This window comes from Populus euphratica, unplaced genomic scaffold (assembly GCF_000495115.2).
Source record: "Populus euphratica unplaced genomic scaffold, PopEup_1.0 scaffold80.1, whole genome shotgun sequence".
In the NCBI taxonomy this organism is placed as follows: Eukaryota; Viridiplantae; Streptophyta; class Magnoliopsida; order Malpighiales; family Salicaceae; genus Populus; species Populus euphratica.
In genome coordinates, this window is record NW_011499960.1 from 217,884 (window position 1) to 234,980 (window position 17,097).

Sequence of the window (17,097 nt, forward strand, 5' to 3'; positions counted from 1 at the left end):
ATTAAAGGTATCTTATATTATTATATATATTATTATAAAACATGCTTTAGTTAAGGAGTTATTGATACTTCAAATGCAAAATGATGATATAAAACCTTGATAAAAATGCACTTTTAAGTACTAATTATTAACTCTCTAAACTAGATTAACCCGTCAAACCTTGGATTCATGTCGTGAAAGTTTGAAAACAAAAAAGAAAAAAAAAAAAAAATTGATGGGTTAACCCAGAATTAACTAGGCTAGTCTGTCAAACCAGGTTAACCCGTCAAATCCATGATCCGTGTCATGAATGTTTGATAACTATATATAAAAAAAATTAACATTAACAAACTAAATTAAATGAAAAAAATTAATTAAAAATAAAAAACAAAAACAAACAAAAGGTGATTCCTTTTCACTGTGGACTGTACTGTGAAGAAAAAGAAAAAAAAATTGAATTAACCGGGTTAACCCATAATTAACTGGGTTAATCTGGCAAACTCGGGATACATGTCATGAAGGTCTAAAAATTAAATAGAAAAAAATTTAACATTAACAAACTATACTAAATGAAACAAATTAATTAAAAAAAAAATTCGGGTTAACCCGTCAAACCTAGGATACATGTTATGAAGGTCTGATAATTAAATAGAAATTTTACATTAACAAACTAAACTAAACAAAAAAATTAATTAAAACAAAAAAAAGCAAAAAAAAATAATTACGGATTAACTCGTGAAACCTTGTTAACGCGTTAAACCCGAGATCTGTGTCATGAAAGTCTGATAACTGTATAAAATAAAAATTAACATTAACAAACTAAATTAAATTAAAAAATTAATTTAAAGAAAAAAAGCAAAACAAAGCTCTAAAGGCATAAAAATAAAAAATAAAAACTGGAAAAAAAAAAAAGACAGCTCAGCATTTGAACTACAGATTGCACTATACAATCCTAAACCAGGTCAACTGGTTAAACCCGGGATACGTGTCATGGAAGTCAAAGTTAAATAGAAAGAAATTTAACGTTAACAAACTAAACTAAATAAAAAAATTAATTAAAACAAAAAAAAAAGCAAAAACAAATTCAGGTTAACTTGTTAAATTAGATTAACCCGTTAAATTTGAGATCCGTGTTATGATAACGTTAACAAACTAAACTAAAATTAATTAAAACAAAAAAAAAAAAATTAACATTGACAAACTAAATTAAACAAAAAAAATCATTAAAAAAACTAGAAAGACATTAAAAAAAAAACAAAAAAAACAGCCCAACAAAAAAAAACTAAACTCATTAGTGTAAAAACATAAAAACAAGAAAAAAATAATGAAAAAAAAAGGATAAATCATCAGTGTTTTACTATGAATTGCACAATACAGTCCACAGTAAAACACTAATGCTTTTTAGTATATGTTACAATAATAAATAAAAAAATTAATTAAAAAAAACTAGAAAAAAATTCGGGTTAACCCTTCAAACCCGGAACTCATATCATGAAAGTTTGATAACTAAATAAAAAAAAATTTAATATTAACAAAAACAATTTAAAAAAATATTCATTAAAAAAAATTGTTTAAAAAAACAAAACAAAAGACTAAAAAAAAAAGTTCATCGTTTCACTGTAAATTACACTCGAAAAAATAATTAATTAAAAAAACTAGAAAAAAATTTAAATTAAACCGTCAAATTCAGAACTCGTGTCATGAAAGTTTGATAACTAAATAGAAAAAAAATTTAACATTAATAAAAAAATTAAACAAAAAAATATTCATTAAAAAAATAGCTTAAAAAAAAACAAAAAAAAACAGCTGCCTAATATTTTAGCATTTTATAGTAAACTGCACTATGTAGTTCACGGTAAAACACTGAGTAGTTTTAGTTATAATTTAATTTATCAATCACATGCTTTTTAATATATGAGAACACATTATTTATGAAAATTTATTTTTTTATTAAAATTATTTTAATACATTAATATCAAAAATAAATTTTAAAAATAAAAAATATATTATTTTAATATACCTTCAAAAACAATATAATAAAAAAATATAATCACAATAGCATTCCTAAATATAATACCTCTGGAAAGCCTAAATGAGACAAAAAAAAAAAAAAACTTTACATAGTTGAATTTATCAATTACATGCGAGTTCTTTATTCTCCTGATCATTACCTTTAGCAGTTAAAGATTATCTACAGCTTGCTTTAAAATAGGGCATTAATGCTAAGAACCTGACACTGATAAAGATAAAAGAGTCTTGTGGATGCATATTCCTATCCTTTCCCCCACTGAGATCGAAATAAAATACAGACAGACATGGCATCCATATATATTAATTTAGCTTCAACTCAAGCTGAATTAATATATATTACTACAAGTTTCAACAGCTTCACCTAATTTCCTTTTACCTTAAGGAAATATGGGAACCCTTGATCCACACTTACATATATACACTACAACACATGATCTGTATCTTAAACCCTGCGAATTTCTTGAATCAACAAGCAAATATTAACCACGTACAAGCCAGGATAGATGAAGGTTTTATTTGAAAAATAAAACGACTGCTAGTCCATTACAAATATTAACCACGTACAAGCCAGGATATATGAAGGTTTTATTTGAAAAATTTTGTTGGAAAATCCTCCATCTTTCGGATTCAATCAGGAAAAGGTAACCTGCAAGACAATTTCGGAGTTGCATTCGGACTGCTGGTTAATTTCCTGAATACCAAGACACTATGTGACATTGATTTACACTCTACCATGCAAGAAAAATGAGTGTAACATGCGAGCCTACCCAAGTGTAAGAAAAGAACAAATGTTGTCGTAGTCCTGGCGACGATTTGCTGAGTTGCTGCTGATATTGGTCACCATAGAATCTGATGACTGGCCTTGTGCGAGCAAATGCCCTTGGCCCTTTGATAAACTCATTAACTGCCAAATAAAATATGAACTCAAAGTGAGAGGGAGTAACAAGGAGGAGCTGAAAATTAATAATAGGTCTCATAGTCTCACTCTCTGCTTCAATCGCTGGTTCTCTTCTATTAGTTGGTGCTCCTGCAAATTAACAAAAAATAAGGAAAATTGAATCACAGAGAATACTGATCATGATAATCATTTGATTGTTCAAAACAACATGGTAACCATATCAGTTCATGCACATCATATGGGGCTTCATGTACAGTAATTTTCACAAACTTTGCATGAATATTTTATTTTTTCTCATTGTTAAAAGTAGTGAAGTGACCTTGGACTTGAGGGCATCGACCTCCCTTAGAATTTTTTCTCCCTGAAACACATTGAAGTTGAAACATGTGTGTGAGGTATTGAACAAAGTCTTCAGCGTATAAATACAACACAGAACTATCTACAAGAATTAAGACAAGACAAGAGTATTGCATGAATCACCTTTGTTTCCATGACACGACACAAGCTCCCTTCAATTAATTTTTCTAATTTTTCTAATTCTTCCATGTTCAATCCCTGCAGGTCTTCTCCCCTTGCTCGCCTGTCATCAGTGGATCATCATATGTAACAGCATTGCAAATTGAAATGTGATCTATTGTGGCAACAAGTTATTGATCCTGAGATTTTACCTCAGTTCACGGGTTTTCTCTGCTATTTCCTTGTTCAACATGGCATGCACAGCACTATCAAGCTTAAAGGACAGAAACGAATATTGCCTTTATTAATACATGACCATGGTATCTTATGGAATTTAGAAAGTTAGATTCTTGAACCTAATTCAAAGTCTTCTCCTTCTTCAACCTAATTCAAAGTTTTTGGAACAAGCTTTTGAGTGAAAGAAGAGGAAAAACAATGTTACGAAAAGGTAGCCATGCACTTATTAGATAATTTGACTCACCAATCCAATATTAATCAGCAAGAGCAAAAAAGGAATATATATATATAAACAATCTTGTTGTGGTTTCAAATTCAATATAACTTGATAAGCTACAGTATAAAAAGTAATTACCTGAAGCTCAACCGATGGTTGACTAAATGTGTCAAGGTTTTTGGGATGCAGATTACGCCTTTCTATCACTTGCCCAATGCTTCAAGAACAAAAGGTAGAGTAAATCATTTCTTGAATTTTCATGTCCAAAAACTAGCTAAAAACAGTGCCAATGGGGGGATATTTCAAGGATCACTTGTAATGGCTAGCAGCTATGATTCTTCCCAAAAGGACTCATCAAGATGTAAAGAAACAATGAACTTGAGAGGAAGGGTAGAAAATTTGCTGCTACTATGGCAACAGTAATCCTCTAGAAAAAAGATGGGCTACCCAGAAACTTGGCAAAACCTGACGAGCCAAACAAGATCCAAACAGAAAATGAAGATCAGACAGATTTTCAAAAGAAACAGTCATCGCATGAAAGCCACAATAAAACCAGAATTGCACCAGCAGAAATTAATAGAGACACAAAGTGCTAAGATTCGCTGTTGAAGGTTTGAAAAAGACAAGGCAGGAGAGGTAACTGAACACAAGACCAAACGGCAGCTATGCACAGACACAGATGAAGATTACAGGAGCCAGAAAGCAGAAGAATCTGAGAAAGGAAGACCTAACAACAGCAAATGAACAAAAAGGAGACAGTCTAAAATTAACAAAGAGCACACAGCAACGGCAGAAACCAAGAATCAGCAAGAACCAGCCATAAAATGTCAGGAGAAGGAAGTAGAATTCATGATCTCTCGACATACACACACCAAAGCACCCTCATTTTGACAAGACTAGATAACAAAAAAGAGGAGGGAACTGGAAGTCCTGTTACATCAAAGACCTGTTGAAAGTAAATTAGATTTCTAAAGAATCTGTTAAACTGATCAACTAGTTGGGAAGCAGTCGACCGAATGAAATAAAATAACCGGTTAAATTGTTAATGTTTCCCAGGTACCAAATATTCAATAAACCCTAATGTCAAATATAACACCAATAACAAACCCTATATATAAAGCTTAGGGTGATAACTCATTTTAACAATAACGAACCCTAATATCATATTGGTCACTAGAGAACTATCCTTGTCATTATAAAGATTTATTACCCTATCAAAAGTTCAAATAATATTAAACTAATCTAGACCTGTTTAAATGAAGAGATGTATAATATTAAAATCTAGATCTATATAAAGTAACAGCAGGAAGATCAAAGAAGTTATTGTATCAACAAAACTATAGAAACACTTCTCATACACGGAGGATATATTATGCGGTTTTCTATGATCTTAAGTTACTTAAATCTTAAACAATTTGGAACAGTAGAATAACTAGAGGATCTAATCACAAAAGCTAGAAAAATCCAAAAACTATTCTGGTAGGCAAGAAATCATCCTTTTCATCGCAAAGCAAATTATTTAATAGTATATCCGAATATTCAAGAAGATAATCCTATACATATGCATGGTAAGAATTGTGTATCTGGTAGCTTAGTGAAGCATCTTTTCAAGTGTCAGTAATTCTAATTTATGTGGTTATTATCATGTAATTTGAGATGAATACTTTCATTATGTAGCCTAAGACTCCATAGACCTCTCGATGAACCAAAAAAAAAAAAAATTCTATTTTATTAAAAAAAAAAGTTCTTGTGCAACTGGTGCCTACAAAGATTAAATCCACTTTCTTCGTAAAAACTAAACCTCTTTTATATTAAACTAGGATATTCATGAGAAATCACTTATCTTTGTATCCCAATTGGCAATGTGTGTAGGACACAGATGGAGTTTGGTAGGATAATGAGATCTCAAAGTTCAAAGAACAATCCTTTAACTTTTATAGGAGTATTATAAAAATTCATTAGTTTTATATGCAATTGCCTCTAAAAGATAAAAACATTACATTTTAACACTTACATATACAATCAAAATCATACTTGATTATTTTTTTAACTTTTTATGATTTCGGTGTTTTCTCTTCATTACTACGATTTAATTAGATTACACTATTAACTATAAAGTGTAAACGCACGTGGGTAGTGATGACTGCCAAAAAAAGATGTAGTAGTTTGTCGACAACTAAGCTCAATGATTCTAAATCTTACTCACCGTGTAAGTACTTCTAATCTTATTTATAAAAATAGAACATTTCCTGTCATGTAGTATCTAACTTATCCATGTCATTTTATTTTTATGTTTTTCTCAAAACTAATTGTTTATAAAATTAAGAAAATATAGGCTTCTCTTTGTTTACTTTCTTCCTTCAAAAGCTAGGGTTTGTATGATTTCTATTGAAATCTCTATTATAAAAAAAAAAAATTAGGATGTTTGTAGTGTTATTTCATTTTCTAATATTTTATAAGTCAATATTAACCTTCAAGCAATATACTTTTACATGACCAATTGTCTATATGCTATTCGAGGGTCTTGCATATCTTTCACAATCCAACATATTATTATTATTTGATGTGTGTGTATATATATATATAAAGAAGTAAGCTAGTTAAAAGGTTTACACTATTTAATAAAAAAAATCAATACAACAAAGTGTTTCAATCACTAGGTAAGGATTTTATTTAAAAGGTTGATATAAAAAAGAAGCATTTGAACACACGATTCACGACCATCCTATATAAGCATTAGAAAAAAGAAGAAAAAGAAGAAGAAGAAGAACGTTACTAGTATATCAAGAACAAGCAACTAGCTTGCTTACATTTTTAATCTATTAAAAAAAAAGAAAATCTTTGGATAAATTACAATGTTTTGAAAAGGGTCTTTTTTTCAAATATATCATTTCTACATTTAAATTTCTTATTATCAGAACTTTTTTTAGGGTTTATAATGTACTCACAAACTAGAATACAAATCATTTTATCCGATTCCTATTATTTTTTTATTAAGTTTCATTGATTACGAGATATTATAGATAACTTGGGCAACTAGCATCTTATCAAGTTAATTTAATAGTTTTAGATTAATTGAGATACACATGTATTGAGTTTATATTAACTAGATGATGTTTAAACTTTCTTTTATGTTATTTGATGTTTAAAACTTTGAATTTTTTAAACAAAGGTTTACATAACATTAAACATATTTATCATATTAGTTGGTTGTTTATGTAACTAAAAAATTCCTTATTATGAAAAAATAAGTTTAAAACTATCTTATATAAAAAATTACAATTCTAATTTGACAAAAAAAACTCCGGGAAATTGACCCCTTTCTCATTCATTTATGTCCAGACATGGTATAACAAGTATTCAAGGAATAGGTTTGGAAATAAATAAATAAAAAGTAATGTCACATTTAGTATAAAAATAAAATCTTCTATAAGTAAACTTTGAAGTTAAAATGAATAAAAATGTATTAATAAATAAAAATCTAATCAATTTGCATTCTTTATCTCGATTCTAATTAAAGAATATAATAAACAAATATTATAAAGCACCAAACCAATTTTATTAGGATATGAACAATATAATAAATTTATTATTAAATAGTTGCAATAAAAAAAAAAACCTAACGCAACACACTTGAGTGTCAAAAGGGCATTAATTGTCTATAACTTTCACCAATAAAGGACCTACTAGCAATTCTACCTAAATATTGGTACATTAATCACAATTATTTAAAACACCATGATTATTATGATCTAAAGGGAGAATGATTTATATATATATATATATATATATATATATATATATATATATATATATATATATATATATATATATATATATATATATATATATATATAACCTTGTTATACTTAATTTTCATATAAAATATTAATGAGTGAATATTGTCATATTTATTTTACACTAGAAGTTTGGATGGAAGTAATCCAGCATTACCGTATGGTTAATAAAAATTAAATATTTAAACTTAATAAAATTGATGGCATAAATAATGACAAAGCATTGATAATTTTATTCTGTTTTAAATATTTTTAAAAATCTTTTAAATTCTACAAAATTAAATTATGAGAAATTTTTATTAAACAAGTTAGTTTCATTCAAGTCCCCATTCATCTTAAGTCAGCTTTGCTTTTAAACCCTAATGTATTATCTAATAATCAATTCTATTTTGAAACCTTATTTTTTTTTTTTTACCAATTATGCCATTAAAGCATCCAAAATTAGACAATGTTATCATCCAACCTTCTGGTATTAATAGCAATTAAAAGAATTTATCTAATTTGCATATATTTGTTAGGTGTTTCCATCCAAGAAGCTAAAATAAGCTAAAATAATTTTTAATGGACAATCTTAGCATCAAATCATCGCCGATTTTGCTTATATAAAAGTGAGATTTATTATGATTTGATGTTAGTTTTTTATTTTAGAGTAAATTGAGCTTATTTAGACACTTTGGATGAAATCACATACTAAGCACCTGTAAATGGGACATAAGCTTTCAATTTCCATTAATATACAATGGATAAATAGAATGTGAAATTATCTAATGCACATGAATTTGAGTTAAAATTGATAAAATCAAAAGGTTTCAATTGAGATTTCCATTTTTATTTATTAGACATCAATCATCAGCCAAAAAATTCTAGAAGGCTAAATGATTCAAAACTGTCTTAAACTTTGGATTAAACTTAACTTAACTTAACCTAACCTCGAAAACTTCACTTTTTTTTTTTAATTTGAATACCATAAACTATTTTTTGGTTAAAAAAGGCCTCTTTGTTCACATTTCCATTTCCCCGTTAGTCTTTCTCTATTTTTTTCAGATCATGTTTTTTCAACTATCAAATACCATCAAAATCAACAACAGGGCATATTTATTATAAAAAATAGTTCATAGTACTGAATTAGAAAGAAATTAAAGTTCAAGAGCAAGGTTCAATTTGATTTAAAATTCAAGATAATTTTTTATTATTTTCAAACCAATCTAGAAAAAAGAAATAAATGAAGTGGTAAGTATTTCTAGGCTGAAAGGGATACTTTAAAACATTTTCAATGCTAAACATCCTGCATGAACAAAAAATAAATAAGTAATCATAAAAATAATTAGAAATAATTAAAATGTAATATCATGTGATGGTCCTTCGCGATAAATAGCTCTAAGAATAAAGGTTATCAAATATAAATCTTGCATGAACACAAAAATAAATAAATAAATCATTGTTGCTACTAAACATCTTGCAGGAAAAAACTCTAAAAAATCATAAAAATAAAAATAAAAATAAGATGTTATTTCATATGATGGTCCCTTTGCTATAAATGGTGTTGAAAATAGAAGTTATCAAGGGTGTAACATGAATTACTGTATTAGGCAAGACAAGAGCATAATTTCAAGTCATAATTTTTTTTATATAAGATAGTTTTAAATTTATTTTCTAGAATAAGGTATTTTTAGTCATATAAACCAACCAATATGATCAAAACATTTGATGCCATATAAACCATAGTTTAAAAAATTCCAAGTATTAAACATTAAGTAATAGACAAGAAAGTTCTAAACAACATCTAGTTAAAATAAATCTAATATGTATAAGCATCTCAATTAATCCAAAAAATATTAAATCAACTTGGCAAGATGTTAGTTGCCCAAATCATATACAACTCTTATAATTAATGAAACTCAAAAAAAAAATAGAGATTATATAAAATTATTTTTATTTTGGCTTATGAATATATTATGAGTCCTAAAGTTCTGATAACAAGAAAAGAAAATTTAAATGTAGAGATCATACATATAATAAAGAATACAAATGGAAAACCCTTTTCAAGACATGATACTTTGTCCAGCAAGTTTCTTGTTTTTTTTCTTTTATATAGAAAATAAAGACTAAAACTGTAAACATGTTAGTTGCCAATTCTTAATATACTTGTAGCATTTTTTTTCCTAACGCTTATATAAAGTGGTCATGAACATAATCACGAGTTTGAATGATTCTTTATAGCAACCTCTTAGATAAAGTTTTCATCTAGCGGTTCAAACACTTGTTATATTAACTTTTTATTTTTGTTTAATTAAATAGTGTACATCTTTTAACCAGCTTACTCCTTTTATATAAGCATAATTTCATCAATTAATATCATGAATTGATAATATAAGATTAGAAGTAATCTGATAAATAACTTGGAATCACCTTAATTTAAGAGAAAAAACTTCATTTTCTCCTTTATTTTTTCTTAAATTCATAATAATATTTTGTCACACTTAGAAGTTTAAATCTGCTCATGTTATTTCTAGATATTTGTCTCCCTGTTTTTTGATACTTGTTCATCAACCTATATCATATCTACATCCTAATCACAAAAGAATTTCAAGAACAAAAGCAAAAACTATTGTATTAGGCAAGAGCTCATCCTTTGCATCCCAAAGCAAATTATGTAATTAACAATTGTGTAATTTCAAGAACAAAAACACGAACATAATTTTATACATAAGTAGGTGGAACTTAACGATTGTGTATCAAGTAGCTTCATGAAACATCTTCAAGTGTTGATAATTCTCATCTATTTAGTTATTAATATGCAATTATTAATATGCAATTGGAGATGATTACTCTTACGATATGACCTAAGACTCACCAAGTCTCTTGCTGAATAAGGAAAAAAGATAAACCCTACTTTATTACAAGATTCTAAGAGAAACAAAATTGACTTTTGCTAGCATTTCTACAAAATCTTCATCATTCTTCTTATTTGATGGTTAGATTGGTGTTCTTGTGCCAACCGAGATTGAATCCACTTTCTTCTTAAAAACCCAAACCTTTGTTTATACTAAACTGTAAGATCCATGAAAAATCACAATTTTTATATCCTTAATTCACAATGTGAGTGTGGGAGCAGAGATTGGGTGTGGTAGGATTACAACACCTCAAAGTTCAAAGAAATCCTTCAACTTTTATGGGAGTTTTATAAAAATTCATCAGTTTTATATATACACACTTACCACTAAAAGATAAAAACATTATGATTCAACCCTTAAATATCTAATCCCTATCCCTTTTTAACCAAGAAAAATTTCTTATATAGAATATTTTCAAATAAAAAAATTAGTTTACCATATGAGAGCAAAATTTTAAATCATAATTTCCTATATATGATAGTTTTGAACTTATTTTTTTTAGAAAAAAAGTATTTTTTTACTCACATAAACCTCTAATTTATCTTCTTGTTATTTTCGTCCGTGAGAATGAGCATATTATGAACCCTAAACATTTTCTAATAATAAGAAAATTTAGAGTTAGATATCACATCTATGAGAAAAAAAAAATGAAAGTTAAATCCTTTTCAAAATATGATACATTCTAATATTATCTTGTTTCACAATAGAAGATGAAGATTGCAAATGTAAGTAGGCTAGTTCCTAACCATACACTAGTATTTTTTTCCCCGACAATACTTATATACAATGATTTAAACCTTTTTTATATTGATTCCCAACTTTTATTTAATTAAAAGGTATCCATCTTTTCAACTAATTTACTCCCTTTTTTAATCCAAGCAGAATTTCATCAAAAAATAATAATATGTTGGATTGTTGAATATACACAAGACCCTCTCATTAATTTACCCGAATAACTTAGATAATTGGTATGTAAAAAGAGATTGCTGCAAAGGTTAATATTAGCATGTTTAGTTATATCAGCAGCTCTAAAATGAACAAAAAATAACTATATTTACAAAAAATAGAAAGATTTTTCATTAACAAGAGAGAAAAAAAGGGTTTTGTTTCTTATTATGGCCTAAACGGATGATACATTCTTTCATCAGTGGTTAATCCACAATCTCAAATGGTAAACTAAATTTATTTAATAATTTCTCATTATTTTCTATAGAATAAATGCCTGGCCCTCTTACCTATCAACAATTACAAATCTTAGCTCCGTATGATCTCTTCAATTCCATCTAGTTTATTGTGGAAAAGTTTAACTCCGCCAAGAATTGAAGTATTTATTTGGCTATTACTGCATGGAAATGTCAGTATAAAGAAGTTCCAGTACTTATTTGGCTATTTTTCATGTTAGCTTATGGTATTCTATGGGGAATCTGATTTGGATATAGTATTTGTGTTAGGTCTTCATCGTTTAGAGTTATGGGCTTAGAGAGCTGATAAAAACTACCAATTCAGAGGTTCAGAAGGCATCCTTATTTGTTCTAATAAGTAAACTCTTGCTAGTTTTGGCTATAAAATCTTTCTATATATTTTTGTATATACAAGCTCTTTTTTCTTGCTAGTTTGTCATTAATATTAAATCAACTAACACAACTCTTTCTTTAATCAGATACAATCTTATCACTTTTCATATATATATATATATATATGCACGCGTGCTCGCACGCGGGGGAACACTTTCGTAAAATACTTTATATTGAATGTTTTATATATATAACCTCACCACAAACACTTAGATTGTGTTTATTTGTGAAAAATATTTTAGTTCATTTCTAAAAAATGAAATTTTAAAGAATAGAATACAAAAGAAAATTATTCTTTTAGGAACGTTTTTTATAATTCTCTATTTTTTTCAGAAAAATATAAAACATTGATCAAAATAATTATTTTTTAAATTCTCTATTATAAAAACAAAGAACTTGTTTCATTCGGCTAATGTTTTATGATCATTCCTTCCAGTATTTTCAATTTAATCCAAATAAAGTCCTTATTTTCTATTTTGAAAAATTTATACGTAATAAACATGTTTTTTTTTTTTAATTTTTTTATGGAAAAAAAATATATTTTCTAAAAATAAAATTCTCTCCTTGGGATCTCTCTGGTATAACAAATAGCTAGTTTCAATCAAAATTAGTAACAGTAAAGCCCAAGATTTTCTTTTTTCTTAAATAATATTTCAATGAAAATCCTTACACTTGAAGATTAAATTTCTATAAACATGTAAAGTCTGTTTAGATCTTAAAACCAAATTCATCAGTAATATTACCACATGATGGGAGCAGGAGATTGAATGCAAGTGAACCAGCAGGAAATTAATCACATGCAGGTCATTTATTTTTAACCTATTGTGTCAAGCATCTTACTTGCATATATTCAACTTTGTGTTACAGTTCCTATTGCAATATGTGAATGCGTTTATCATGAAGGATGCATTATCAATCACCTTTATAGTATAAGCAAATGTTGAGCAAAACACTTTTTTATTCTGCAGGTACGTCAAAATACTGTACGCAGAACATATAAAGAAACAAGATGCACTGAAAGTACGTGGTTTTTTCTTCATTGAGGCTATGGTTGTCTACTTGTTTTACCTTCCCTCTCAGTGTTGGTAATGAGCCTATGTGATGAGTGATTCATTTTCGACTCTATATATTACTCTTCTAGGGTTTATGACGGTCATAGTTGATATTACTCTGTGATTTCAAGAGATGAAACGATATGTAAAAATAGTAAAAGAAAACACATTAATTTTAATACATGATTATCAATTAGCAAATAGGACTTAATTTAATTGGATGGATTATAGAGTGGTGAGCAGTCTTGTTATTATTACCCAGTGCTAGATAACTTCCCTTTTAGGTTAAAGTTTTTTCTTTTATTACGAAAACTCGAGCCTGAGACTTCTTGAGGCAGGAGGAACATGGGTGCATTTTGGCGACCAATTAAAGGGGTTTTTTTTTTTGTTATAAACAAGAGGTTGAAGCTCAATATTTTTTTTGTGAAGAAGATAGAACTCTATATATGCTTCTTCTTCTTCTTCTTCTTCTTCTTAATTTGTTTCCTTATTAAACGCTGGGTGCAGTTGACCTTATGATCATATAGATTCACAAAAATTAAAACATAGATTTCCTGAGGGTAAGTAGGACTAAAGCTAGGCTCTCCCAAACCAGTCAGCAGATGATCATTTGTTCTTATAACTAAATGCTTGGAGAAGGAGAAGAAAAGGCAGTGTCTAGGGTTAATGTAAGCAAGTGACCACTCTTTGCACATATGATGAGCTATTGATGCTAGATGATCGATTCAGTACAGTTAGGTTTTTTTTTTTAATATTTCGATTTTGATTTTCTTCCCTGCAAACATTTCATGTAATTAATACAGTTTGTATGTGTTACCTTAGCACAAGATACCTCATACCTCCAAGCCACAAAAACAAGGAAATGGTTTCATGACTCTATTGATAGACAGAAAAGGTATTTGGCATGAGTACATGTTAGGCAACTATAGCAGTATAGTACAAATTAAGCGAAGATGGTGAGGAGAGTTTCTTTACATGAACACTATGATACAAGTCACTTCAACTTAAGAGCTCGTACATCATTTCGGAGCAATTGTAATCAATGGTCTGTACAAAGAATAGATACAGGTTGTACTGTCAGCTAGGGGTATTGAGGTTTCATATTTTGCCCTTGAGTTTTCTAGGGTATGAAGGCCTTGCATCCTGTAGTTGTATATCCCTATATTTTATGAGCACATCCTTAGACTAGGTCGTGTTTCTGGGCATAGAGGATAGCAAATCCAACTTAATAAAAGTAGTGGCTTTGATCTCCGATGGCAGAAGTGCAAGTCTTTCTGGTTCAAAATAGACGTTATAAGCGTACAAGAGAAGCCATTAAAACATTAAAAGCCTGTTTATTTTTTTAGCGGCAATACATACATTGGAGACCGCAACAAAAACATCAAATTGATACTTAACTATAGTGCACCATGCGGTACACTAGAAAAACAAGTATACGCTAGACCACAAGCAATTCAAGTTTCAACACCAGCATTAAGAAAGACACAAGTGGACGTCTGATGCCCTTAAAAAGGATTTGAACTAGCAATAAGTGGCAGCAATAACATCAAAACCTTCATATGCTCCTCTCCTCGAAAAAATATTATTTTGCTCGCAGATACCAAAAGATTCTATTGCACATCTATTTCAGCCATTCTCTTCTTTTTTCAACTTTGTTTGGTTCAAAAGAAACCGTTGTTAATGCATCCTAGGTTGATCATTGAGCTCACAAATGACATAATATATATGGTATATCATAAAGTAGAAAATAATAAGAAAGAGAAAGGGAGCAGAACCTTGAGTTTGAGTACTCAAAAAACTTTCCAGTTGCAGAAAACACCATGAGAGCAATCTCAGCATCACATAGAATTGAGAGCTCGAAAGCTTTCTTGAAGAGCCCTCTTCTCCTCTTTGAGAAACTGACTTGCCTTGCACTTGTGTTGTCTATCTTCTTGATCTGGATTTTCTTGCGAGTCATCTTCCCCAAGAAACAAATTCAGCTCACCCTTCATGCAAAATCAACCAAGATAATTAATCACATACTGCTAAAAATAAAATTTCTAAGAGAAAGAGATTGAGCGGCTGAGTGCCAAAACCATAGACCTAATGGTATATATCATTAATGGAGGGCCTTATCAACGTTTACAGAGAAAAAAATCAAAGACCCTTGACATAAAATGAGAAAAAGCATGCCTCATACAACCTCAACAAGTATATTTACAAGCAAATCAATTTTTTTTTACTTCCATCCACGCAAACGTATTATATTTTTAAAAATAAAATATAAACCGAATTTTTTACAAAGAAGAAGATAGGATGCTGAATTCTTTTTTTTTTAAAAGAAGGATCTAGCCACTACCTTTACCTTAAAACGTACATCAATTGAATCGTTGGAGTGACATTAATGGATAATACTGCTGGATCATGATAGCAAGAAACCAAGAACGGATCTTTAATTACAGGAAATTATCAAGCCACCATCAACCACAAAAGAAAGGGGAAAAAGTACAATCACAACACAGCCAAATTTACTAAGAGGATTTACATGTATATGGAAAATTAACAAAAGAAAATCAACTCGCTTTAATAAAAGCGAAGGGAAAATTTAGTAAAAGAAACTGAAGAAAAAATTATTGGTTCAGCACCGAGCATTTCTGAAAATAGAAATGTAAAGAAGCTCACTCAGTGATAAAACAAGGGAAAAAAAAGGAAGAAGAGAAAAGTTTTGCCAGATTAAGCCAAGAATCTTGAACAATCTAAAACAACCCTAGATGGTAATGCCAAGAACTCAAGCTGACACCGAAGTTTGTAAGAAATGAGTGAGCTTGCAAGGATTGGTAAGAAATCTTCGGTTTCAGCTCTTCTTACCTATTTCTATGTTGTGTCTTTCTTTTGGTGCTGTTGACACTTCACAGAAAACCAAAGTCAAGTCCACCAGTGATGTTCAGAGATAGAAAAGGAAAAGGAGGTTAACAGAGAGATCTTCTTAACCTTGGTTGCAGGAAAAAGAAAGATTCCTCTTGTGGCCAAGCAAGAAGTCACACTGTTCAATTCTCTCCAATAGGATAAGCAGAAAAAAGGCTCAAAGGAGATATAAAACTATATCTTTCTTCTGTTTTTTTTTTTTTTTGGATTTTTTAGCTATTTCCATTTGAGTAAAGCACTAATAAAGTGAAAATATTTAAACGGGACTTTTTTATTTTTATTTATTTTTTATGGTGAGATTTGCTTTCCGTACAGATATAGCATGCTGCTTTGCTGGTTAGATTCAACACTAACACCGCCTCTGTTCCCTCGTACTAATAGTTTCTCTTCAGCCTCCCTCTCGAGACAGGTTTGTACAAGGTAACAGCGACTTGATAGCTTGCAGCAGCGGAGCACGTCAGTTTATCTTTTAGGATGTTTTTGGTGTGGTAGTTTACGCGTGTGGTTATGATTTAAAAAAAATTATTTTTAATTAAATTTGTTTTGATATTTATAAAAATATTTTAAAATATAGGTTAATTTATGTTTTTTAAAATTTAATTTTTTATTAAAAATTATCTTTTTTATATTTTGAATTGTTTTGATATCTTAATTTTAAAAATATAAAAAATATTATTTTAATATAAAAAACACTTTAAAAAGTAACCATAACAATACTTTTCAATACTTTTTAATAAGTTGGTATATATATTTGAATGAGATTGAAATTAAATAAAAAATAATTTAATATATTTGGTTAAAAATATTTTTTAAATTGAGATTATAAAATAATAAAAACAGATACAGATATATATATTAATAATTTTTAATTAAAATATTATAGATTTAATTAATACTATTATATCATAAAAAATAATAATATATAAAAAATATTTTTTTATCATTTAATTATATTATTTATAATTTTATTATATATGAAATATAATCGACAATAATTATTGTTTTTATGGTTTCTTAAATATGTAATAATATCAGATAAAATATATAACAATATCAAA

At 28.5% G+C, this 17,097-nt stretch overlaps 1 protein-coding gene across 2 annotated transcripts; it reads right to left on the reverse strand.

The window, feature by feature from the left end:
* Nucleotides 1-2,317: 2,317 nt before the first annotated feature.
* LOC105138623 (MADS-box protein JOINTLESS-like) lies at nt 2,318-16,203 on the reverse strand. 2 transcript variants are annotated; one of them, XR_844821.1, is made up of 10 exons: nt 15,983-16,203; nt 14,911-15,120; nt 3,957-4,035; nt 3,577-3,638; nt 3,389-3,488; nt 3,228-3,269; nt 2,996-3,037; nt 2,778-2,914; nt 2,587-2,656; nt 2,318-2,509 (listed from the first exon to the last, which is right to left on the reverse strand). XR_844821.1 is itself a non-coding variant. In XM_011044761.1 (10 exons), exons 2-9 carry the CDS (start codon nt 15,090-15,092, stop codon nt 2,638-2,640), a joined length of 663 nt encoding a protein of 220 aa, XP_011043063.1. In that variant the 5' UTR covers nt 15,093-15,120; nt 15,983-16,203; the 3' UTR covers nt 2,318-2,556; nt 2,606-2,637. The 2 variants fall into 2 exon arrangements, 1 of the variants encoding a protein (XP_011043063.1); XM_011044761.1 differs by having other exon boundaries at nt 2,318-2,556; nt 2,606-2,656.
* Nucleotides 16,204-17,097: the final 894 nt, after the last annotated feature.